General features: G+C 34.4%; 1 protein-coding gene across 10 annotated transcripts in view; it reads left to right on the top strand.

Moving 5' to 3' along the window:
- Window positions 1–25,920, top strand: part of Nectin3 (nectin cell adhesion molecule 3) — an 84,573-nt gene that overhangs the window by 5,802 nt on the left and 52,851 nt on the right. For all 10 annotated transcript variants that reach the window (XR_011373548.1, XR_011373547.1, XR_011373549.1 and 7 more), the window contains 2 exons: window positions 17,329–17,670; window positions 22,986–23,282. Coding sequence is in view for 7 of the 10 variants with exons in the window: in XM_070030275.1 (XP_069886376.1) it covers window positions 17,329–17,670; window positions 22,986–23,282 (639 nt within the window). In the remaining 3 variants the exon portion in view is untranslated. The remainder of the gene's footprint in view (window positions 1–17,328; window positions 17,671–22,985; window positions 23,283–25,920) is intronic.

Raw genomic sequence — 25,920 nt, 5'->3', positions numbered from 1 at the left:
GACACATTACCTATTCTTAGGTGTATTTATATATTTGTAATTTTAGTGACTCAACAACTGATATGCATCTTGCTTCTGAATAGCTAAGAAATATAATTTGTCAGGTGTTGCAGTTATCTGACAGTCAGTGAAAAAGAGGCAATGACATCCTTGCTAAAAATAGTATTTTCATATTCTTTAGTTTGCTTGTCAGTAAATAATGTTTCTGTAGTATATTTTGTAATCTGTTAAAGTCTTCATAAAAGTTATCACTTGGGGAACATGTGCATTAGTATATAAACGTAGGCACAAATACAATAACATATCAGATGGAACTGTGAAGATAATCTTGTGTGTTAATCATTCAGATCCAAAAATTGACCATTGTTTGCAGTGAATTTTACTATTTAGTATATTTTTGTTTAAACTTTCCTTTAGAAGTTTTGAGGCATTCTTTCTTGAAATTCATTTAGCTTATGATTTTTATGTTTGTAATAAGCTCTAACATAGTTGAATCAATACTGTATTTTCCAACATTTTTATTTTGGTGTTACTAAGGGTTGAATGGAAAACTTCCAACTTGCTAGGCAAGTGCTCTGTCAGTTGAGCTATACCCATAGTCCTTTCACTTTTAATATTTTCTTTTCTTTTTTAGGTACTGTGTAGATCTTTTGCCTGGGCCTTTAATCCTTCTACCTCTACTTTTCCTAGGATAACAGGCATATATTTTGCCCTGCTTGGCTTATTTTGAATACAGTCTCACTTTTTGCCTGGACTAACTTCAAACTGATATTCTATCAACTCAGCTTCCCTAGTAACTGGAATTGCAAAAGTTTACTACCACACTAGGTCATAATTATTATTTTAAATAAAGTTTGTATCAAGTCTTTTTCAAGGGTAGACTTCAAATTTTTTTCCCTAAGTGGCTCATTTACAATGTAGGTCTTCAGTTTAAAATTTAGTGAATCTATGTATTACCCATATTGCAGTTACTGTTATTTATTTTAGTAACGTTAATTTATACTAGATTTTAATTTTTACTTGTTTTATACACCCTAGGTGTATGAAGTATTTTGTACGAACCTGTTAATCAGTAGCCATTCATTATACTAAGTAAAAGAAGGAAGAACTCTTTCATTATGTGTAGATGTTCATAAACTAGAATTTGATCCATGATGCTGTGAATAGCTAAGAAATGACAGTATGCTTTTAGCACTTCATAATTTGTAGGTTTATACATCCTATGTATGCATGAGACTGTAGATAGAAGTTATAATAATTGTATTTTTATCTTAGTTTTTTTTTGGGGGGGGGTCTGGTTGTGGGGCCTGAACTGTGGGCCTGGGCGCTGTCCCTCAGCTCTTCAGCTCAAGGCTAGCACTCTAGCCACAGCGCCACTTCTGGCTTTTTTCTTTTTGCTTATGTGGTGCTGAGGAATGGAACCCAGGGCCTCATGCATGCAAGGCAAGCGCTCTATCACTGAGCCACCTTCCTAGCCCCTTAGTTTTTTTTTGAATAGTTGAAAACTAATCAGTCTTGTTCTTATTTTAAATAGGCTACTAAACCCAATAGAGATTTTATTACATTCACAGCCCAGGTTTCCTTAGAAGCAGTAAATTAACAAGGAATGGATAATCACAATTCTAAGATAGTTAAAAAAAAGCAGAATGTACTAGTTTTGAATCATAGTTACCAGGAAATCTTTTTTAAAACAACGGAGTCCTTTTTGTGTTTACCAGTTTAACAGTTTTTGCATTTGTATTTTGAGAAACAACCTCATATAATTTTCTTTTTCTTGATGAGTTCTTTATAGCATTTTTAATGTATGATTTACCAGATGTGACCACTTACACTCTTAACTCCGCCCCTCACGCCCCATATCTGTCCTCATATGCTTGGCATGTAGAACACTGATTTATTTATTGATTTTGTGGACTGGGGTTTGAGCTTAGGGTATAGGCATGCTAGGTTTGTGTGGTAAGCTTGCTTGCTTGCTTGCTTGCTAGTGCTCTACCAGTTGAGCCACTCCTCCAGTTCTGCTTTTTGCAAGTTATATTGGAGCTAGAGTGTCTTGGGTTTTGTTTTTGGTTTGTTGTGTTTTTTTTTTTTTTGTTTGTTTTTGGGCTAGCTTGGAACTGCCATTCTCCAGTCTAAGCTTTCTGAATAGTGAGGATTATAGGTATGAGAGCCACTGGTGCCTGGTTCAGATTTCTTTATTTCAAGAGTTTAACAGCAAAATTGTTTAGATTAACCCAGCCTTGTATGATAGGAATATAATTCAAGCTACATGGTTTTGTTTTTCTAATGTTACATTAAAATGTAAAAGTGAAATTTTAACATGTGGATAACCAAATTTACATTTTATTTTATAGTACATTTTTCAAATGATGTTGGTGTTTTACACTTGTTGAGATGATTGTAGTTTAGACTAGGCACACCTAAGCACTTGATAGTCAAGTGCATTGTGGCTTTTGGCTACCTCTGAAAGTAGGCTACATTGCTCTTTTTACCTAGTAAGTCCTGAAGTGCTTGGTGAAGAATGACTTTATCCTTGAAGGCTTACCTTCCTACTTGTAAAAAGTAAGCACATTTTATGCTTTTAGTTTTAGAACAGTATTTGTCAAAGTGTTTCTATACACACTAAGAAGGTATATTGTTGGAAGGAAGTACCATGATTAAATACATTTGGGAATGGGAAAAATGAAACATAATGAAAAGTCACAGTGTGCCTAGTTTACTATGGTCTAAGAAATTCTTTAACCAATTTTTCACTTGAAGGATTTTTTTTTATTTTGTACTTACCATGTTGCAGAAATTCTGGGAAATACATCCTCAAGAGGTATGGTCTGATAATATTCCTTTCTTGAAAGACATACATATTTTTAAAAGTTGAGGTAGAAGCTCAAAAAGGTTAATAGACCTAAGGATGTTACCTGAACTAGTTCGCATGTGATTTTTATTGTTTACAGAAATTTTTATTCTTCTCTTTATTCCCCATTTTCATACCCAATTTTAATCTGAAGTTTTTATCAATAGACCTAGACCTTTCAGGAAGAATGCAAGTCTTTTTTGTTATTGCAAAATTACTGGTATCTAAACCATCATATAGAGTATATGAGTACTTCTGTGATATATATGTTAACCTAATATATTATGCACCTTACTGTGGGCTTGAGTTTTAGAAATAACTGAGTTAATCTAAAATAGCTAGTTTGTTTTGTGGTGAAAATAAGCCTGTGGTGCTTATTGAGATACCACATGAACACACAAGGGGCAAAGAGTTAGGGCTTCAACTCTGTGTGTTTGAAAACATTAGATACGTTTTCTAACATTAACATGTTAGAGTATTTTGAAGATAATAAAAATTTAAATTTAGTTATACTTCCTTTGATCTAGTTTAAAATTCATTTTACCAAAGTCCCATCAGTATGAACTCAGTCTTACTAATTTGATTTAAATTAATGATAACCACTCATGACTGTAAAGTTCAATTTAATGCTAAGATCATAAACTGCTTAGTTTTAAAACTGGCTTAGAATTATGCTAACTCCTTTAAGTGCAAAATTATAAAAAATGGTTCTTAATTTCTCTTATTCATTTGTTTTGGAAGACATTCAGGTGGGAGATGGTACCTGGATAATACTTCTTTCCTTGTTAAGTTTATGGAGCTAGAACATTGTCATTTTTCGCTACTCATGTTTATGTTAATGAAGCCATTCTTAAATCTGCAGTTCTACTTTGTTCAACTTTTATAGTAGCATTCCTATTCCTGGAAGCAGTGTTATGATAATGAATTATCTTAATAATACAGTTTGCTTAGGTTTTTAGACACAATGAACTTCAATATTAAAATATTACCTTCTGCTTTTTTGTTATTTATTAATATATTGTCCAGAAATTTTTAAAATTTGGTGTTGTAGATTAACAATTGATTGGCATTTTTAAATCACAGTAAAACATATCATGACTAGAATTAGTAATACTAATGAAAACATCTATTTTTCTTAGCAGGAGATAAAACCAATTATTAGGCTATCAACTTTCTTTTCTGTATTTAAGAAAATAAAACTAAAAAGAAAGGATTGTTTTAAGTTTTCTGAGAGAAAACATTTTCAAAGTTAAGATTGTTGAAGAGTGAACAATTATGATGGCTATTTTGAAGCCAGACATCACTTCTCAAACTTAGTTTTTAACCTATATTTGTCTGTCTATATCTATATGGATTTGAGTGATATTTTTGTTATCTTTACAGTTGGGAGTGAAAATGCATGTATAGGGTGTGAAGTTTGTTTGTTACATTCCCAAAAAATCTCCTGTCCTCAAAAAGCTTTAATCCTGACTTAAAATACAAAAATAAATCTGAAGTAAACTAAGACAAGTACTTGGTTTTCTTTGTGGATACTACTGTTGCTTTGCTGCCCTCTACAGTCATCTTAAATAGTCATTCTGTATGTAGATTTTTCTCCTGTGAAAGGTTAGAATACTTGACCTGTGAACTTAAATTTCAGGACTTTGTCAAGAAATGTTTATTATTAAAATATGGTAAAGTTTAGTTAATCACAACAATTGACCTCTCATCTAAAAATAAAATACTTAGAAAATGGAACTGAGAATAAATTGGAGATAACTGAACATTAATCAAAACATAGATGATTGAGTTCCAGCCATACATATGCTAGGTAATATAGCAAATACCACGGTAGACTAAGGCATGGGGGCTACATTAAAGCTTATAAGTAGCATAGACTACTCGCATACAAATCAAAATACTTGTGCAAATACATAGATACATATATGTGCATACATGATGTATATGTGCATATATATATATACACACACACACAGACGTGTGGCATTTGTAACATCAGTATGATATAGCTTTAAAAAAAGATCACTAAGTTCTGGAAAAGTCAAGAAAGCTAATGAGAAGAGATGAAATTTGGAACTACTATCTTTTAAGACCAGAATCCAGTTGGATTATACATGGTTACTTCAAATAGGAAAGAGACATTTTTTTTAATTTAATTTTATTTGTGAACATACTGTACAGAGGAGTTACAATTACATGCGCAGGATAATGCGTACATTTCTTACCAAGCATTGCAGCCTCCTCCTTTGTTTACCCTTCACATCCCTTCCCAGCCTCCCCCCTCCCCTCCAATCCCAATCCTTCTCCTTCCCCCCTTCCCCCCCCCCCCCCCACTGACGTTGTAAAGCTCGTTTTGGACCTGACAACTTGTATTTCTCATTGTTGCAACAGGTCCACCTGTATCCTTAAACAACTGGTTTTTCCCCATCTCCTCCACAAGTTATACTGACATCAAATATAGTGAAAGCAGGGGAAGAGACATTTTTTTTTAAAAACACTAAGTATCTCTATATACAAAGGTCTGTGATAGATTTCTTGGAATTTTTGCTTTTAAGAAATTCAGACTTTCTTCTTCTTTTTTTTTTTTATAATCTAAACCCCAAGAAATGTGAAATTCAATTGTCAGGAGATCTGAATTAGCATGTATTTCCCTCTCTATATGGTAGATCCATTTTTTCTTCAGTCTTTTTTATTGGCTATTTCTTTCATAGAGTTGCTGTGAAAATTAAATCACAGTATAGGGCTCTCTATAAAAATTCTATGAAAATGTCCCATGAGATCATAGAAGAGGGAACAGTTTCCCTAGGGATAGAGACTGACTTAAAGAGATGAAAATTTTCTGTCTTAATCTTGAAGGAAAATTTAGGTTTCCATTTGTGAGGGAAAATTAAGAAGGATCATTATAAGATATAATGACTACTAGATGACGTCTCTGTAGAAGGAATTAGTGTTCAAGCGTAAGTTTTATACAGGGAAGTCATGTTTTTGTTTTATTTATGCTATTTTCTCAGTAGGTGGGCACATGGCCTATCCCCAGTTTTGATTTGAGCTGGAGATCCTTTATTAAAGGCCTCTTAAGAGTACTGGGATTATAGGTATGTACTACCACATTCCAAGTCCACAGCAGTGAGAAGCTTTGAAACTTAAAGCAAGCTTTAAATTTTTTTTTTTTTTTAATATTAGAGCTTGAACTCAGAGCTTCATACACTCACTTGGACTTCTTGTTCATGGCTGGTGCTCTACCACATTTCTAGTCTGGCATTTTGTTGTTTGATTAGAATGGAATGTCACAGACTTTTCTGCCTGAGTGAACTTGAAACCTTGATCCTTTAGGTCTCATCTTCCTAAGTAGCTTATTCGGTAGATGTGAGCCCATGGAGGCCAGCTTGAAGCAAGCTTTTGTGTCCACTTTGTGATCTGAGATTATTGTATAGCTCTTGTAGCTAAGTATGCATGTATTTAATGAAGCATTGAATACTAGCCAGAGGCAAAAAGGGTTCATAAGGAGAGAATTTCAGGGCAAATGACAGCTAGGTTAAGGGAGGAATAGATCTGAGAAGTAGATTACATGTTTAGATACTGTGAATGAGAAAGAGTAAGTTAGATATGAATGAATTCAGATTTCTTGAATGAATGAATAGGAAAGGATAGTGAAGTGATTGATCAACCAAATCATTTTTTGGAGGTATTTTAATTGTGATGCCTCTCAAGCATTTTGATCTGCAATTGGAAATGAGAGAGAGGGGTAGTGATGTGAAATTGGTAACTATCAAGACTGTGGTATTTAGATTGGATGAGATGAATTGTTTGAGAGGAAAAGGAACAGAAAGGGAGGAGAAACAGCAGGAGAAGAAAAAGATTGGGATATTTTAAATCAACTGGTAAAAGAAGGAAAAATTACTTGAAAAGTAGACATATGCAAATGTTGGAAGAAAAAGTCAAATCCCAAGGAATTAACAATTGAAGAAATCGTGAAGAATTAAATTGAAGAATTTTTATGAGACTGTTACATATCTTTGTGAAATAAATACATTAACATGAAAAAGTCCAGGAACAGGAAGTAAATAGAAACAGTTAAAAACAGGGTGGCTTGACTTAGTAGAGAAAGACATTTTTTTTTTTTTGCCGGTCCTAGGGCTTGAACTCTGGGCCTGGGTGTTGTCTCTCAGCTCTTCAGCTCAAGGCTAGCACTCTACCACTTGAGCCACAGTGCCACTTCTGGTTTTCTGGTGTTTAATTGGAGATAAGTTCCTGCCCCAGCTGGCTTTGAACTGAGATTCTCAGATCTCAGCCTTCTGAGTAGCTAGGATTACAGGTTTGAGCCACTGGCACCTGGCTTTTGAGAGAAATTTCTTAAGAAAACTAAAAAGAGAGATGTAAGAGAAGAGAGTTATAGAGAGGCCTTGATCTTTAATGACTTAATAAGTGATATATTTTGAGAATAAATGAATGTGGATGTTGTTGAGGCTTAGGCTAGAACTTTGCGGGGAAATGAAATATAACATCCACTAATAATGAATTAAATGATAGCCTCACATCCAATCTGGCATTTTGCTGGATATATGAAATGAGTTTCTCATACTTTTTTGCCTAAGGGTGGCTTTGAACTGTGGTCCTCTGTGTCCCGTGTCCTAGCTTCCTGTGTAACTGTGGAGTACCCTTCTGGCATAAAGTGTTGAAATTGGGAAGTATTAGTTCACTGACCTTGTTTTTGTTGTATTTTGAAGTTGGCTGCTTTTAATCCCTTTCCATATACTTTTAAGGTTCGTAGATACTGTATTGAAAATTGAATTTTCTTTTTTGTAGCTAAGTAGAAAACTCAGTTAATTAGTCATATATAGTTCTTTGTTGGAACAGTGCTTTCTAAGAAATGTTAAACTGTGTAAGAATAATTAGAAGACTTCAGTGCTTATTGCTATTCTTTCCTTATTTTTGATTCAGTTTTCTTTCCCAGTTTTACTTATATTTTTATATTCTCATACAAGATCTTTGGTTAGCTTGGAGTAGTCTTAGCCTGTGAAAATTTTAGCTTTCAAGGCTAAATACCTAACATGCCTAAATACCTAAATGCCAAACTTTTCTTGATTCTCTGGATTATTATGTCTGTTGTTATTTATATGACCTAGAACAAATCTTGATTCTTAACCTCTCACATGGAATAAAATAACTGTGTACCACACAGGGTGAAGTGATAAGAGTTAAGGATCAAATGTATGTGTGTAAATGCTTTTTGAGTTTTCAAGAAAGTATACTTTTAAGATAAGACATTTTATACATGTAAAGATTGAGTTCCAGAAAAATTGACTCTCTCATCACCCAGCCATCATTATGTATCTGCTTTACATAGAACCTCAGCTCCAATAGTTCTTTTAAAATACTGGTTCTATAATCTTTACATTCTACTTCCTTTCCTCCTTTACCTACTTACATGCTGTAGTCTATCATAAAAACTATCATTAAAACTTTTTTGCCTACACCAATTCCCTTGTCTATTTCTCTTATAATTGTGTTTGCCTTGTGTAACTCCCAACACAGCTTACATCTTGTTCTTTGTCAACTTCATGCCTACACTCAGGCAGCTAGCTGAACATGGATTGATGTTGCTGTAAATCAGAATTAGTAACTTCATGTGGCTGTAAGTACCACCTTGAAATCCTACATTTTTTTAGTCAGCAAGTCTCAAACTCTAGTCCCAGGATCTTACACTGAAAAATTGTTTGAAACTACACCGAGTGAGCCTTCATTAAAGTAGATCTTATCTCTCAGAATTTACTTGGTTAAAAATTAAAGCTAAGAAATTAAAGGAGGAGGAGGTAACAATGCTTGATAGGAAATGTACTCATTACCTTGCTCACATAACTATAAGCCCTCTGTACAGTATTTTCACATTAAAAAACATATAATAAAAAAAGAAAGGATGTAAAACTTCTAATCCTAGCTACTCAGGAGGCTAAGATCCAAGGATTGAAACTTGAAGCATCCTGGGAAGTTCATGAGATTTTTATCACCAGTTAACCATCAAAAAGCTAAAAATGCAACTGTGGCTCAAGTGGTTGAGCACTCACTGTCTTTGAACTGAAAACCTCAGGGACAGAACCCAGGTCCTGAGTTTAAGCGCGCGCGCGCGCACACACACACACACACACACACACACACACACACACACAACACACACACACACACACACACACACACACACACACACACACCACATTATCATCATCAAAAAAAATCTAAAGATGTTTGCCTAATCATTCAGAAGCACTAATAAATCTATTATTACATGCTAACTAGTATTTCTATAGGAAGTAATGTTTCCTAGAAAACTAGTAGCATTATTTTATACTTTGCAAATCTCTTTAATGTCTATTTTTTCTAGAAAACAGCTGACTTTTCATGCTTCTTCCATATTGCATTGTTATGTAGCTCCTAGAAAATTCACTATATACTTATGGCAGAATGAGATCTAAAAGGACAAATAACATTTCAATATAACTGTGAAAGTAGTTTAGTTCATTGAATACTGAAATATTTTGGAGATCCTCAAGTGATCCACATGTACTTTGATTACTGTAGGTTGATCGTCTCTAATGTGAAACTACATCTGAAACTCTTAGACACATAATTAAAATTTTTGTCAGATTAGTGGTGGTCAACTGACAAATATTCAAAATTCTGAAAAACTGAATTGTGATGTATTACTGGTTCTATGCATTTTGAACCATGAATAAAAACTACATGACATTATCAGACCATTTACTCTTTCCTACAACTGCAGCTCACCTCGTTTCCTTTTAAGACTCTAGAACCTTTTTATTCTTAGATGACATTTTGGTGTACTATTTCTGAGAGCAAATAGTAATAAGAACATTTACTGCCGTTTGTCTACCTGTCTGTACTGCTTCAGTCACTCTTCTGTAATGAATATACAGTGGATGACTATCCCCTCTGTATGGTATTATATACTGCTTCAAGTACATCATTTCAGTATTTAGCCTATCTTTTATAGCATAAGGTTTCCTTTCAGTCATCTGGTTCAGCATACAAATGTACTATGTAGCTTTCATTAAAAAGAAAAAAAACACATATCTTGTCCCATAGCCTTCTTTGAGCTATGTTTAATCTCTTTGCCTTCTTTCACAGTAAAAGTCTTCACAACTTCATTAGGGTGGAAGATAGACTATTTATTTCTGAGTTTTGACATAAGTATGTACCAGTAAAACTTTCAGTACATTCACCATGGTGAGTGTTATCCATCATCCCAAAGTTTATGGATGCCTTCTGATCCACAAAGCTGACACATTTCAATACCACTTCTTCCAAGCAAACACTGTTTTGTGTTACTGTAGTTTACATTTTCCAGAGATTGATGTAAATGAAATTATACCATACCTAGTTTTTCTATCTGCTTTCAACATATTTTTGAAATTAATCTTTATTGTGACATGTATGTTATCATTTTATTTTGTTATGTGGTATTATTTTCTTCTAAATGGTCTGTGTTTTTAACAGTTTTATTTTGTATGGAAGATTCAGTGTTCCTATATTGTTTTCTCTCCCCCAGCACCACAACATTCCTTACTATCTGAGGCTTAGAGCAGAGTTGTAAATTTGTTATAATTGAGGAGCCTAAATTGATACTTCATTATTATAATCCATAGATTAGATTAGCGTTGACTTCGGGAGGCAAACATTGGTGAGCTTTAGCAAATGTATAATGACATGTATTCACCATTAGAATATCAAACAATAAATTTCACTGTCCTAAAATTTTTGGTCTTCTACCTATTTATCCCTACTTTCTGCTTAACCACTGAAAACCATTGATTTTTTAATTCTTTGAAAAGTTTTGCTTTTTTCCCCAAAAATATCATAGGATATATAACATGTATTCAAATTGGATTCTTTTACTTAGTTTTATGAATTTGAATTTTCTCTATGTCTTGTCCTTTGATAGCTATTTAATTTTAGTTCTGAATAATAACCTATTATCTAGCTGTACCATAGTCTATGCATTCACCTACTGAAAGATGTATTGGTTGATTGCAAGCTTTAGATGTTGTGAATAAAGTTACTATTTTACATCTACATAGATGTTTCTGGACCTAAGTTTTTAACTTGTTAAATACCAATGCAATTGCTAGTTTATGTGGTAATAGTATGTTTTATTTTATTTATTTATTTATTTATTTTTTGGTCCGGTTGTGGGGCCTGAACTCTGGGCCTGGGTGCTGTCCCTCAGCTCTTCAGCTCAAGGCTAGTGCTCTACCATTTGAGCCACAGCGCCACTTCCAGCTTTTTTTTTTCTTTTTGCTTATGTGGTGCTGAGGAATCAAACCCAGGGCCTCATGCATTGCAAAGCAAGTGCTCTACTGCTGAGCCACCTTCCCAGCCCTTTATTTTATTTTATTAAGAAACTGTGCAACTATCTTCAGAAGCAGATGAGTCAGTTTGCTCTCTCACAGCTATGCGTGAATGTTACTGTTATACCAAACCTTGTTAGCAATTGGTACTTCAGTGATCCCAGTTTGGTCATTCTACTGGGTGTGTGCAGTGGTATCACATGGTTTTAATTTGCAGTTCCCTAGTGATGGAGAGTGTTGAATATCTTTCCATATGCTTATTTTATCTTTATATATTCTTTGTGAGATGTCTATTCAGGTGTTTCATAAATTAAAAAAAGTGATTTTCTTTTTCTTTAGGTTTTTTTGGGGGTGGGGAGAGGGCAGTACTGTGGTTTGAATTCAGGGCCTTCCACTTGTTCGGTAACTACCCAGCCACTACTTGTATATTAGAAAATAAACAAGTTTATGGAGTTACAAGAGATCTTTCTATGTGTTAACAGTTATCAGATATATTTTTTTGTGAACTTTTTCTCCCAGTTTTTGGATGTACTTTATAAAGCAGAAAGTTTTAGTTTTAATGACATTTAATTTTAACATTAGTTGTTGCTTTTATATATCATGCCATTGTCATATCCCCATTGTCATGTAGTTTTTTAGATTTTGTCTCATCAGTTTTTTTATTCTTATTTTGTTTTATTTTATTTTTTGTCGGTTGTGGGGCCTGAACTCTGGGCCTGCGCACTGTCCCTCAGCTCTTCAGCTCAAGGCTAGCACTCTACCACAAGCCACAGTGCCTCTTCCGGCTTTTTCTGCTTATGTGGTGCTAAGGAATTAAACCCAGGACCTCATGCATGCAAGGCAAGCACTCTACACTGAGCCACCTTCCCAGCCCCTCAACAGTTTTTTAGTGTTGACTGTTATATTTAAGCTTAATGATACATTTTAAGTTTATTTTTGCGTAGGGTTATTTCTAACTTTATATCTTTGCATGCAGATATCTAATTCTAACACCATTTGTAAATATATTTTTTCTGTTGTGTTTATTACCTTCACCCCTTTTTAAAAGATTGACTGTATTTGTGTGGATCTACTTTTAGGTCCTCTACTAATCTGTCATTGTTTTGCCAATGCACAATGTCTTAATTATTGTATCTTCATAGTGTAGCTTGAGGTTAGATAGTGCCAGTTCTGAGTCTTTTGCTTTTCTCTCCTTTCCCCCAATATAAACTTTAGAATCCGTTTGTTAATATCTGTAATAAAAGTTGCAGAGATCTTGATGGGATCTATATACCAATTTAATAAGAACTGACATCTGATTGTCAGTATTATGTCTTCCTATTCATGAACATGAGTTACCTATATCTCCATTTGTTTAGTTCTTTGTTTCTCATCATAGTTTTATAGTTTTCTGCAGATAGGTCTTGTATGTGTGTATTTTACTGGCTTTATACTTGGGTATTTCATTTTTAGGGTGTCAATGTAAGTGATACTATGTTTTCAAATTCTATACATTCATAGATATTATTTTGAAAAGTGATGAAAATACTATTAAGTTTGTATCCTGTAATATTGGTATAAGTGAATATATTAGCTCGGAAGATATTATTATTTGTCCTCTTCTAATTAATATACACCAAATGTTGATCTTCTTAATATATTAGTGAGGACTTTGAGTAAGATGTTGAAAAAGAGAGGTGAGAGCAAACCTTTTTGCCTCATTCTTGATCTCTTAGGGGTAGTATGTAGATGGTTCTTGGCAAATTAAGTTGTTGACAGTCAGCTTTCTATTCCTTTTTGTTACTGAGTGAGTGATAAATCATTGTATGCATATATTACAGTTTATTTGTTAATGAGGTATTTCTAGTTTGAGGTTATTAGGAAAAAGCTACTGTGAACACTTGTATTATTTGTGTTGGTATATGGACAATGCTTTCCTTTCAAATGGGCTAACAGGATAATGTGGCCAAATCCTAATACTTGTTTAACTTTACAAAACTGCTTACTGACTTTCAATGCAGTTACATAGCCCAACCAACATTTCAAAAAGCTTCTGACTCACCTATGATTTTTATAACATTTAGTGTGGTGAGTCTTTTAATTTTAGTTGAGTATTTAGTAGTGGCTTATTTTGGTTTGAATTTGTTACCCTAAAGATGTTGAGCATATTTTTGTGTACTTATTTTCTTTGTTTCCGTTCAACTTTTGCTCACTTAAAAAAAAAAGATTCCTTTTTTTTATTATGAAGTTTTTATGGTCCTTTATACGCAGATACATATTTTGCACATACTCTCTTAGTAGTTTATCTTCTTTAACTAGCAGATTTTGAAAAAAAAAACTATTAAGTTTATGATGCTTTTAGTAACATATCTAAAAAAATAATTACATGACCAGTATCACACAGATTGGTGTTTGTATATAAGTTTTAGAAACATTGTCAATTTCTGTTAAAAATCAGATGGGATTTTGATAGCATTGTACTTATGATGTACACCTTAGTGTATAGGATATCTTCCTGGTGTTTTCCTTCTCCCTGGGCACTTTTTTGTAATCTTTGTTGAATTTTATCTACTTTGAACCTTTAAGATGTTTTAATGCATCACAGCTGCTTGATCTTCATATATATCTTTGCTATCAATACTCTTGATTTCATGCAGTCTCATAACTGTGTGTTGATTACTCTAAATTTATATACTAGCCCATCACTTTCTCCAGAACCAGCATACTTTTATATAATCCTACTACTTATTCAGCACATACCCATTTGGCTGTGAAGTAGCCATGTTAGGTGTAAGATTTGAACTCTTTTCTACCTCTAACTCTTAAAAGTCCTACATACTAGTTCTCATTTTGGTAAATGGAACTCCATTATACATTTTCAGACCAAAATCCATGGCTGCTCTGTTTCTTACATTCCTTCACCAAATCTTGTTTGCTGTACCCTCAAACTATATAGCATAATGTGTCCATAATCTAACTTCTGTTTTAAGATTTTCATTGTGATAAATCTGGTTCAAACTTCACCTTCTTTCTTCCATATTAACATTATAAATCCTAGCTGATACCTGTGGTTTAGTCTGCTTTCTTGCTCTTGTTTCCCAACCTGAGAGAGTGATCTTTTTTGGTTGTTATTAAAAGTTTATAATTTTTTTATTATCCTGTGTAGTTGTACAGAAGAGTTTCAATTCAACATGTCAGTTAGTGAGTATAATACATCTTGTTCAATGTCACCTCTTTCTTCATTCTCCCCCATCTCACCCAGAGTGATCATTTAGAATTTGTCATGTTTTTGCTAAAATTTCTCCTGTGGTTTCCCACCTTCTGCAGAATGAAAGCCAGTGTTTAAAATGTCCTCAGTTTGTGGTGCCTGCTGCCCTTGTAGCATCATCTCCTGTTGTTCCTCCTCTCTTTTCACTCCAGGGACACCCAGAAGTCTTTATTCTCCCGTACTTTTGTAGTTTTCCAGTGTCCTCTTAAAAAGACCTTTTGGAACTCATCCTTATTTCAGAACACTTGCTGCATCTACCCTAAAGCAATGCCTCTTAACTTGGTTTTATTTTCCTCCAGAATTCTTACTATTTGATAAATAATATTTTATTTTATTAACACTGTTTCATAATTAGAATGCAAGGCCCATAAAGACAGAGACATTTGTTCAATACCATTACCAGCACCTTCAACAAGTGTCTAACATAAAGTATGCACTTTGTAGATACTGGTGAATGAATGAAGGAATAACTGCTTCTTATTGGCATTGGACTGATTGACGTAGAATATGGAACAGAATCTTCTATAATCCAAGAGTTATATTTTCTAATGACCTGAGAGAAAATTAGAGAGTCTTCAATATGCTAATACTACTTAAGCTTCCAGTTTATAAATAATTTCACAAGTTATTGAACTTACTTGGTTGTTCTTTATGCTTATTTCTATTTGAACGTTTTGTTGGGAAGCACTTTTAAAACAAGTTTTGAGCTTAACATGACAACTAATGATCAATTTATAACATGGATAATGAATTTGACTTACCAAAATGCATTTTGATCTATACAGAAATAATTTGTGGATAGCTGGTTGCTGTTACTGTATTATGTTCTCTTAAAAAACTGACATAAATTCTGAGAATTCTAAGGATCTATACCTTTAAAGATCTTTGAATCTTTTTTCAAAATAATCCATAGTAGCTAGGTGCTTGGGGCTCATGCCTACAATCTAGTAATAGCTGCTCAGGAGGCTGAGATATGAGGACCAAGGTTTGATGCCAACCTGGGCAGGAGGAGAGTCCAATAGACTTTATCTCCAGTTAACTACCAAAAAGCCAGAAATGGAGCCATGGTTCAAAGTGGTAGAATGCTAACCTTGAGGACAAAAGCTCAGGGACAGCATCCAGGCCCTGAGTTCAAATCCCCCCCCCCCAAAAAAAAATCCATAGTAGTAATAATACATTAGATATTACATTTTCTTTTCTTTCACAATTATTTTCTTAAACATACTTTGAAATGCTTTGTGTCATCTAGGCTTTCTGTAATACTTACTGAATGACTACTAAAAGACAGTTGAAGGCTCCAGAAAGTTGTGTTTTTGTGGTTGAGTATTTTCATGGAATGCTAGTATTTCTATGTCTGTCTCTTAAAGAACAATAAGTTCAGCTCAATTAATTAGATAAAATGACATAAAACTTAATTGTAATTTAGGTAGACTCAGAAAAGAAACATTTTAGCATGGTTTTCCTTGACTCCCAAAGTAAGCAGAAATCTCTCATGACTAGGTTAGAGTTCTTAGTGGATATATGGAAGATCCATTTCTTTACTGTTTGTTAGCCTCTGTATTGCAGACTTACACATGATAAGCTTACTTTAAAAACGTTAGTTATTTTGCAATAAACATTTATGTGCATCAAGGACCCTTAAGCTCTGCAATTAAGCTCTATGTGTGTGTATGTGTGCGCACGCATGTGTGTACATGTGTGTGTCTGTGCATTTGTCTATGCCTTTTTGTGCCTGTCTGTACCTGTCCATGCCTGGCCTGGGGCTTGGGTGTTGTTCCTAAGCTTTTTTGCTTCAGGATAGTGCTCGACTGCTTGCACCACAACTCCATTTTGGCTTTTTTGGTAGTTATTGGATATGAGAGTCTCAAGGACCTTCCTACCCTGTCTGGCCTCAAACTGTGATCCTCAGATCTCAGCCTCCTGAGTAGCTAGAATTACAGGCATGAGCTACCAGTGTCAAGTGTGGAGAAAAGGAAACTCGCACTGAAATTAAGGTTTAAACCCAAGGTTTGGGTGTAGTGGGTGGGGGTGAGGTAAATATGTAGTCCCTAACAGTTCTTTTATCCCATCTTTTCTCCCACCTCTGTCTGTGATTTTGTTAATCTTTGTCCTTCATTTTTTTTTAAATTCTTTTTTAGGGATTTAATATAGGGATATTCCCAAAGAAATATCTATGGTATTAAAATTTGTTTGAAAGATATTACATGAATGTTACCTTTTTCTATATAAAAATTATCCTAAAACTTGATAACTTTTTTGTTGTTGTTGTTGGTTGGGGGGCTTGAACTCTGGGCTTGGGTGCTGTCCCTGTGCTCTTCAGCTCAAGGCCAGCACTCTACCACTTGGAACCACAGTGCCACTTCCGGTTTTCTAGTGGTTTATTGGAGATAAGAGTCTCATGCCTTTCCTGCCCAGCCTTTCTTGCCCAGGCAGGCTTTAAACTGTGATCCTCAGATCTCAGCTTCCTGAGTAGTAAGGATTACAGGTGTGAGCCACTGGCACCTGGCCTAAAACTTGGTAACTTTTAATATCTATGCACTGTCTCAATTTCTGTGGGTCAAGAATCTAGACATGGCTTAGCTGGATCTTCAGCTTTCGATCTTCACTAAAATGCTTTTTCCTTTGTTTTTCCCTTACAACATACATTGGCATAAACTTTTTGTACCTCACATCCAACCTAGATGACATTCATCCTCTTTTTTGTTCCGTTATGAGGAGGGAAGAAGTGTGTGTGTGTGTGTGTGTGTGTGTGTGTGTGTGTGTGTGTGTGTGTGTGTGTGTGTTACACCTGTGGGGAGGAAAGGGAAGAAGAGAGACCATATGTAGGCATGTTTCCATTTTAACAATTATACTATGTATTTTCCCCATAGGTGCGTTAGCTGGACCGATTATTGTGGAGCCACATGTCACCGCAGTATGGGGAAAGAATGTTTCATTGAAGTGTTTAATTGAAGTAAATGAAACCATAACACAAATTTCATGGGAGAAGATACGTGGCAAAAATACACAGACTGTTGCAGTCCATCATCCTCAATATGGATTCTCTGTTCAAGGAGAGTATCAGGGAAGAGTCCTGTTTAAAAACTATTCACTAAATGATGCAACAATTACTCTACATAACATAGGATTCTCTGATTCTGGAAAATATATATGTAAAGCTGTTACATTCCCACTTGGAAATGCTCAGTCTTCTACAACTGTAACTGTGTTAGGTAAGTGTGTTTGAATTATATATTTGGTGATGGTAATGAGGATCAGAGAAGTATTTTCAAGCATTTAAAATGAAAGTTTTCTTTAGGTTTAAATAATTCAAATATGAATTCTATCTTATAGTTTTATAAGTCCAATCATAAACAATCTTATCTATGTCTGCCTGATTATATAATGTTACATAATTTTGCTCTTAACTTTTTTCACAAGTTTTAATTATAATAGTAATGCTGTGACATATTTTTACTAATTTCCCTCAAATTTTTAACCTTAAATTATTCATTTTAGACTTAAGTTTTTCCTTTCATTTCTTTTTGGGGGGGCAATAACATGTTTCAATTTGACACATCAAATTTATAACTCTATTGTAGATTTGTGTAAACATTTCATAATTATTTTCTGCTTTTTCATAAATGCTATAGTTTGAGGTGAAATATTGGATAAGCTTATAAACTTTAAGGTAACTATCTGAAATGTAAATCAATTTGAAAATGTTGATGAATACTTTTCCAGAATGATACAGTAAGAATTCAGATGTTATACCAACTGGGGCTAAAATGGATATATACTGCCTAGATGCTCTCTGAAAAGGACCACTGCTCAGCTGCTGGGAAATAGAGTTAACTAATAGCTTTGCAGAAAGCCTGTGAGAGTTCTGAGTAGACTACAGGAATGAGCCCTAATGAACATGGTAGAAATCTTTGTGTTAGTTCATGAATGATGGTAGGGTTGGAGTAAGCACAGATGCAAGGTGATTTCAGGAAATGTTCTAGAATTGAGGGTTAGTGAATCCAGATCAGAAGGCAGAACAGAATGTCCATTCAAGGAATCCTCACTTGTTGAATTTTTAGGGCCAAAATTATGTGTTGTGACAAGCTGTCTTTTCTATTGTAGACTTTGGTGACATCCATGGCATCTAACCCATCCTCAGTAATTGCCAGGTGTCCTTGTGAAAGGCTTTTAGGATGATGGGTATCATCTGTTCAGAACACTTGATTTTGATTTTGATTTTGATCATCTGTGGAACACTTGATTTTGAAGAATTTATATAAAGTACAAGCATTTTTAAGTTTAATAAATTGAATATTGGCATAGGAAATTTGAGATTGATATCATATGAACTTAATAGCTAATGATTGTACCATTTCTTCCCTGTTTTACTTTCAGACCCTAGGTGTTTAAAATCGTCCAGCAGAATTAGTATTATTCTGAGATTTTATTAGAAATTCTGAATTTTGTTTTTTTTCCAAAACTGTTTGAACAGTAATAAGTTTAAGCAAGATGATCTGTTGACTTGCATCCACAATATAGTTTTGGAAACACTTCTGTAATTAGCTTCTCAATCACGTAGAAGTATGCCTTACTTTTGGTAGACTTGGCATAGAGTAGGTGTAGTGAGTTATGATTTAAGAAGATCAGCTTGGTGTTTTTGACAGATTGCTTATTATAGGGTATTTAGTTACTCATATTCATATTATACCCAAGGACTTCTATTTTCAGAATAGTTATAGTAATAGTAAGTAGTGGTAAACTAGAAGTGAGAAAGTTAATTAGAAGTGACAAATAATACAGTCTTCTAGATTTGGTTTATATCACTTGCATAGTCTGAGTGGAAAATCTTGGCCTATTTAGTGTTTTCAAGTGGTACAAGAAAACAAAGATTCAAATAGAGTTAAATAGTCTCCTTGAATATTTAGGTGTACAACTAAGTAAGTCCCATAAGCAGGAACCTATATGAATAAGAAAACAAAAAATAGACCTGAAACAATATAAGTGGTTGGAATTACCAAAGATTTTAAAATGTACTTATACCACTCGAATAATCTATAAATTTTCTATGGAGAATGAAAAACAAATCACTAGCGGTTGGCCTCAAAGTAAAGAAGTACAGAATTTCTTAGGACATAAAGCAACTACAAAACAAAACAAAGCTGATAACTGTTAGTACATTTGAGTTAACATGTTTATCAAAACATCCACTTGCCTAGCACACAAGAGGCCCTGGGTTTGATCTCTAATAATACCAACTCCCTTCCTCACTTGTATCAGAAAACTAAAAACATAAGACCTAAACTTATACTACATATAATTTTTTAAAAAGACTTTAAAAAATTAAATAAAACTATATACTTATAAGAAAAAAACCAGGCACCTACTTTTAATTTGTATTCCTCAGCTAAAGAAATTCCACATGACCCTAAGACATATAAATTCTCACTCTCCTTCACAATCTGAGGTATTAGCAATAAAATGTTATCTATATGTTCTTACATTACCCCTGGGACTGACAGATACTAAGAATTGACTGTAGTGAGTATATGATCTAAGAAATCCTCTGATGATTGTGAGTACATTGATAACTTTAGAAAAGGTTTTAGCATTGTTTGAAAAAATAGAAGTAATTGTAATAATAACAATTCTTTTTTAGTTTTTTCAGTCATGGATCTTGAACTCAGGTTCTGGGCATTTTCCCTGAGCTTTTTCAGTCAAGACTAGTGCTCTACCACTTGGAGCCACAGTGCCACTTTTGGTTTTCAGTCTTGCCTGGGCTGACTTTAATTGAGATCTTCATCTCAACCTCCTGAGTAGCTAGGACTATAGTCATCAGCCACTGGTGCTTCCCAGTAGTAACAGTTCTAATACCAAGGACAAACTTAAGAAGAGACTTGTACAAAAAAAGAAAAAAACCCCAACATATACGAGTGATAATGTGTCTTGTAAAATAGATTAGAACACAGAAGAAACAATCCTAGTGTTCACCAGTAAATACATGGTACAGCAGTTAAAACTGATAATCTTTGCAATTCCATATTTACCTAAGTAATTTTAAAACACGAAGTTAAGTTGAATTCCAAAGAAGATAATTGCTCCAATATGCCCAGAACAGAAAGTTGAGTCAGAGAAAAACCATACAAATAGGTATAATCCAATTATAAAGTTCAGGAATAGATGCAATGAGATTATTTGTTTAAATTTGCACTTACTGGTTGTAAAGCTATGATTGATAAGTTTTTAATCAATAAAATTTTCAGCTGAGCTCTGGTGGTTCACACCTTTAATCATAGCTAGTCAGGAGGCTGAGTTCTGAGGATCATGGTTCAAAGCCAGCCCAGGTAGAAAAAGTCGTGAGATTCTTTCTCTTTTTTTTTTGTCAGTTGTGGGGCTTGAACGCTGTCCCTCAGCTCTTCAGCTCAAGGCTAGTGCTCTACCACTTGAGCTACAGCGCCACTTCTGGTTTTCTGGTGGTTTATTGGAGAGAAGAGTTTCATGGATTTTCCTGCCCGGGCTGGCTTTGAACCTCGATCCACAGATCTCAGCCTCCTGATTAGCTAGGATTACAGGCGTGAGCCACAGGCACCTGGCTGTGAGATTCTTATCTCCTAGTAAGCACAAAAAGCTGCACGTGGAGCTGTGATTCAGGTAGTAGAATACTAGCCTTGAGGAAAAGTCACAAGGACTGTGCTCAGGTCAGGAGTTAAAAGCATCATTACTGACACCAAAAAAAACCCCTAAAACAAAAAATTCACCAAATTCGGCACTCCACTAGTAGCTCATTCCTGTAATCCTAGCTATTATTGAAGAGGCTGAGATCTGAGAATCATAGTTGGAAGCCTAGCTGGACAAAAAAGTATATAAGACTCTTACCTCTAGTTCACCACCACTTGAGCACTATCCTTGAGCAAAAAAGTTCAAGGACAGTTCCCAGGCTTGTGTCTAAGCTTCAGTATCAACACACACACACGCACGCACGCACGCACGCACGCGCTCGCGCGCATTTGCGCGCACACACACAGATTATTTTGAATATAATGGTCTATTGAAAGAAGAGATGATCAAGAAAAGGCTTGAAGGATTTCAAGATGTTGCTGTTATTTGTTATGATGTGTGGTGTAGTTACATTAATGTTATAAAATTATTCATTATATCGCAAATACTGGACAGGATATGGGGACTTAATGCAACTGCTATGGAATGAAGTTTAGAAATTCCTTAAAAACTAAACATGTAACTGCTTTATGATCCAGTAATTCTTGTCCATTTATTCGAAAGATAAGTCAGGATAATTTGCACACATATGTTCACCATAACCATATGATGGAAACAGCTTAGATGGCTTACAGTAGATGAGTAAATAAAGAAAATGTAGTATATCTATATATACAATGGAATTTTATTCATCAGGAAAAATAATATGTCATTTGCAGAGAAATGGATGGACTAGGAAATATTATGTTGTGATTTCTAGCTCAGGGAGACAGAACATATATTTTCCCTCATATATATATGTTAGATTTAAATTGTAAAATATGAATATATATATATATACATACACACACATACAGCCATATATACATAAACACAAGTAAATAGGATACAATATAGGTAGAGGAGGGGGGATTCCAATAGTGTAACTCCTTTGAACAACTAATTTACAGTCTTAACTTACCAGTAAGTTGAAATATGTAAGGTCAGCAGGGATGGAGGTCAAGGGGAAGAGGCTGTATAGACAAAAGGAGACAGAAATGGTGGACAAATACAGTCATATATTCAATATACATATGTGAAAATGGAACATGGTGACTTGGGATAAGTGGATTTGGGATAGATGTGGAGGAGAATGAAGGAAGGGATATCGTTGATCAAGACACATTGTACTAATAAATTGACATATCAAAGCGAAACGTGTTTGTACAACTACTTAATGATAATAGTAAAAAAAGAACCTAACATTAAAAAAATTAAAATAAATTTATTACATGTGTTTCACATTTTTTTGTTATTTTACACCGATATCTTACAAAGATAAAGCATATAGGGAGAATATTAATCTTAAAATAGGAAACAATTGGCAACTATTTTAAATCAAGAAACTGCACAATTGTTAGTATAATTAAAAGTGTTTGCTTTACATTTTTTTGCTACAAAATGAAATGCTATATATTTGAACTAGTTTTGTTTTTTTTTTTTCTTCAAGAATAACATCCTTAACCTCAAAGGGCATTGTGGTCAAGGTGACATTTTTACATATACTAATTCGGAGAGAGCTCAACTGACCCCATATTGTAATGTATATCTGTGTCAAAGAAAACCATCGTAGTGATAATATAACATTTTGACCTTGTTTTTGTCCTAGCTAAATGTTTCTGTTGTTCTAAGAATGAAGTTGATGTTGGCATTGAATGAAGTTGGCATTACCTAAAAAATGTGTGGGTAGATATTATATTCAAGTGTCCCTAAGCTTATGAAATACGTCTAGATATGACTGTGTGACTTTATGTATTTTCTTAATTGAGATACAACTTTTTTATTTAAACAGTTGAACCTACTGTGAGCCTGATAAAAGGGCCAGATTCTTTAATTGATGGAGGAAATGAAACAGTAGCAGCCATTTGTATAGCAGCCACAGGAAAACCAGTTGCACACATTGAATGGGAAGGTGATCTTGGTGAAATGGAATCTACTACAACTACTTTTCCAAATGAAACAGCAACAATTGTCAGCCAGTACAAGCTGTTCCCAACCAGATTTGCTAGAGGAAGACGAATTACTTGCGTTGTAAAACATCCAGCCTTGGAAAAGGACATCCGATATTCTTTCATACTAGATATACAGTGTAAGTAATTTACTTTTCAACTTGTGATGTATTTTATTTCATATTTCATCTTTTGAAATATATCTTTATCAAATTATTTTTGGTTTGATAAACCCTATAGCTTTTTTTTTGCTTTTTGTCTTTATTTTTGTTCATATTTTCATAGAAATTTGATCTAATTAGAGCATTTTTTTAAACAGTAAATTTGCCCTTCAACTTAAAAATATTTTAATTGCCCTTTAAATACTGTAGACTGAAAGGAGATGTGAAAATTTGTGCCTTAAAATCTGGAACACGTAGAGCCAGATGCATTAATAAGCTCAAGCCTATCATTTTAGCTTTTGAGAGAAAGAGATTGGGAGGATCTTGTTTTTAGGACATCCTGGACAAAAATTTAGCAAGGCTCTGTAAACACGTTAGACATAGTGAGTTATTCATTCTTGTAATCCTAGCTGTAGGAGGATTACAAACTTAGGCTGATCTTAGACAAAAACCACAAGACCTTAGCGGAAAAATAACCTAATTTTAAAAGTATAATGGAGGGAGGGGAATGGGTAAAAGCATACTTAACATGGAAAACATTTGCCTAGCAAGGTTAAGGGTCTAATTTTTATTCCTGAATGTGAAGGGGTGGATGTATAATACTTAGAAACAAGTAGCTCCAATCTTTTTAATTTTGCCATTTTTCGTTTTTATTTTCTTTACCCATGTTTTATTTCCCTAGATATATTGTACCTAATTTGAAAATCTCTCTTCAGTCTTATTTCGAATCTGGTGTTATAAATAAGATTGTATAACTCTTATATAAGTAAAACAGTACTTTTAAGACATCATTAGGATAAAGTCAATTGTAGATAAAGTTCAAAGCTAGATCCACTTTGACAGTGGATCCTGCCCTAAACGTATGATTATATTTTCATGTGTATCTACTCTGTCCTGTTCAATAAAGTTACTCAGTCTTTGGTACATTCTGATATTTTTACTTTAATTTTTGAGTAATAGCTAGGTTGATGGTTGCTTATGTTTTATAGCAAAGTAAGTTTATGCAGATTTAGCTGGGTACTAGTAAAATATGACCTATAATCCTAGCTATTCCAGGAAGATGAGATCACAAGGATCATGGTTTGAAGCCAGCAGGGGCAGAAAAATGTGTAATACTCAATTTCCCAAATAAATAGCAAAAAACGCAGGTGGGATTAGCATGGGACAACAAATCAAAGAGAGCAAGCCAAACTGAGTTCAAACCTCAATGCAAGGAGGGAGGATGGAAGAGAGGGGAAGGGAGGGAAGTAAAGAAGGAAGAACAGGGAAGGGAATGGGGAAGAGATGGAAAGGAGAAAGATTGGGCAGACTAAACTGGGTGTGGTGTCTCTGCTTCACTCTAATCTCATTTACTTGGGAAATAGAGATGGGGAGGATCTGATTCACAGTCAGCCCATTCAAAAACCTCCTGAGAGCTCATATGAACAAAAAAGCCAGGCAATTCTGTCATTCCAGCTACGCAAGAGGTAAACGTTATTGGATTGTCTGTGTGAAAACATGATATATTTTTTTGGAGCAGTTGCTTTGTTTTCACTATTTTTTTCTATTCCATGTATGATTTTTAATTATACAATGATATTACATGAGGATCTTTTTCAGCACTTAACAAGGTTAAGCTTGGAAAGTTATGGATATATAATTTCTAGAGCACAGTAGTTTGAACTCATGGTCTCATACTTGCTAAGAAAGTATTGCTCTACCATTTGAGCTATAGCCTCAGACCTTTTTGGTGCTAGGTTAGTTATCTTTTGGATAACATTTTTCATAAGGCTGACCTTAGACCCTAATTTTCCTACTTTTCCCTCATGGCTGTTTTTTTATTTGCTTTTCTTTTCTTTCTCTTTTGTTTTGTATATTTTTTATTGTAAAAATACAGAGGGGTTACAGTTGCATGAGTAAGGTAATGAGTACATTTCCTATTGAGCATTGTTACCTCCTTTGTTTTTCCCCTACCATCCTTCCCTTCCCACTTCCCCGACTCCTCCCTCACCCCCTCAAGTTGTAAAGTTGGTTTTCTTTCACTCCATAATTTCACCACTATGATACTATACCATTACATTCTTAAGTGATCTCATCTTTTCTCCTCATTTGATTGGAGTGTCCAGTTTTGTCAGTTTCCTCCTTGCCTTCCCAGACTTTTTTTTTAAACATTCAGATTCCAATGATAGATACCTTTGTTTCTCATATGTGTGTTTCCTTATGTGTCTAAGAATGAGTGAATTTCATCAGTTTTTCAGTATTGACTTTTAAAATTGCTTGAATGCAGTTTCACAAATACAAAAGTATTTCTTTTAATGTCTAAAGTTTTATAATTAGAATATTTTCTTACTAGTTTGCTTCTAAAATATTAAGGGGTTGGAGGCATGGCTTTGTTGGTAGAGTGCTAGCTAGTGAGTAAAAGTGTCAGGCACTGAGTTTGAATCCTAGTCCCGGGCCAAAAAAATAAAATAAAATGTTAATAATAGTCATGTTTTTGTCCTTTTTTGGGGGAGTGGTCCATTCGTGGGGCCTGAACTCTGGGCCTGGGCGCTGTCCCTCAGCTCTTCAGCTCAAGGCTAGCGCTCTACCACTGAGCCACAGCGCCACTTCCGGCTTTTTGATTTTTTCTTATGTGGTG

The sequence above is a fragment of the Dipodomys merriami genome, unplaced genomic scaffold (assembly GCF_024711535.1).
Source record: "Dipodomys merriami isolate MVZ:Mamm:240054 unplaced genomic scaffold, mDipMer1.0.p SCAF_2, whole genome shotgun sequence".
In the NCBI taxonomy this organism is placed as follows: Eukaryota; Metazoa; Chordata; class Mammalia; order Rodentia; family Heteromyidae; genus Dipodomys; species Dipodomys merriami.
The sequence above is the reverse complement of the archived record's forward strand: the minus strand, read 5'-3'. Positions and strand labels throughout refer to the sequence as shown.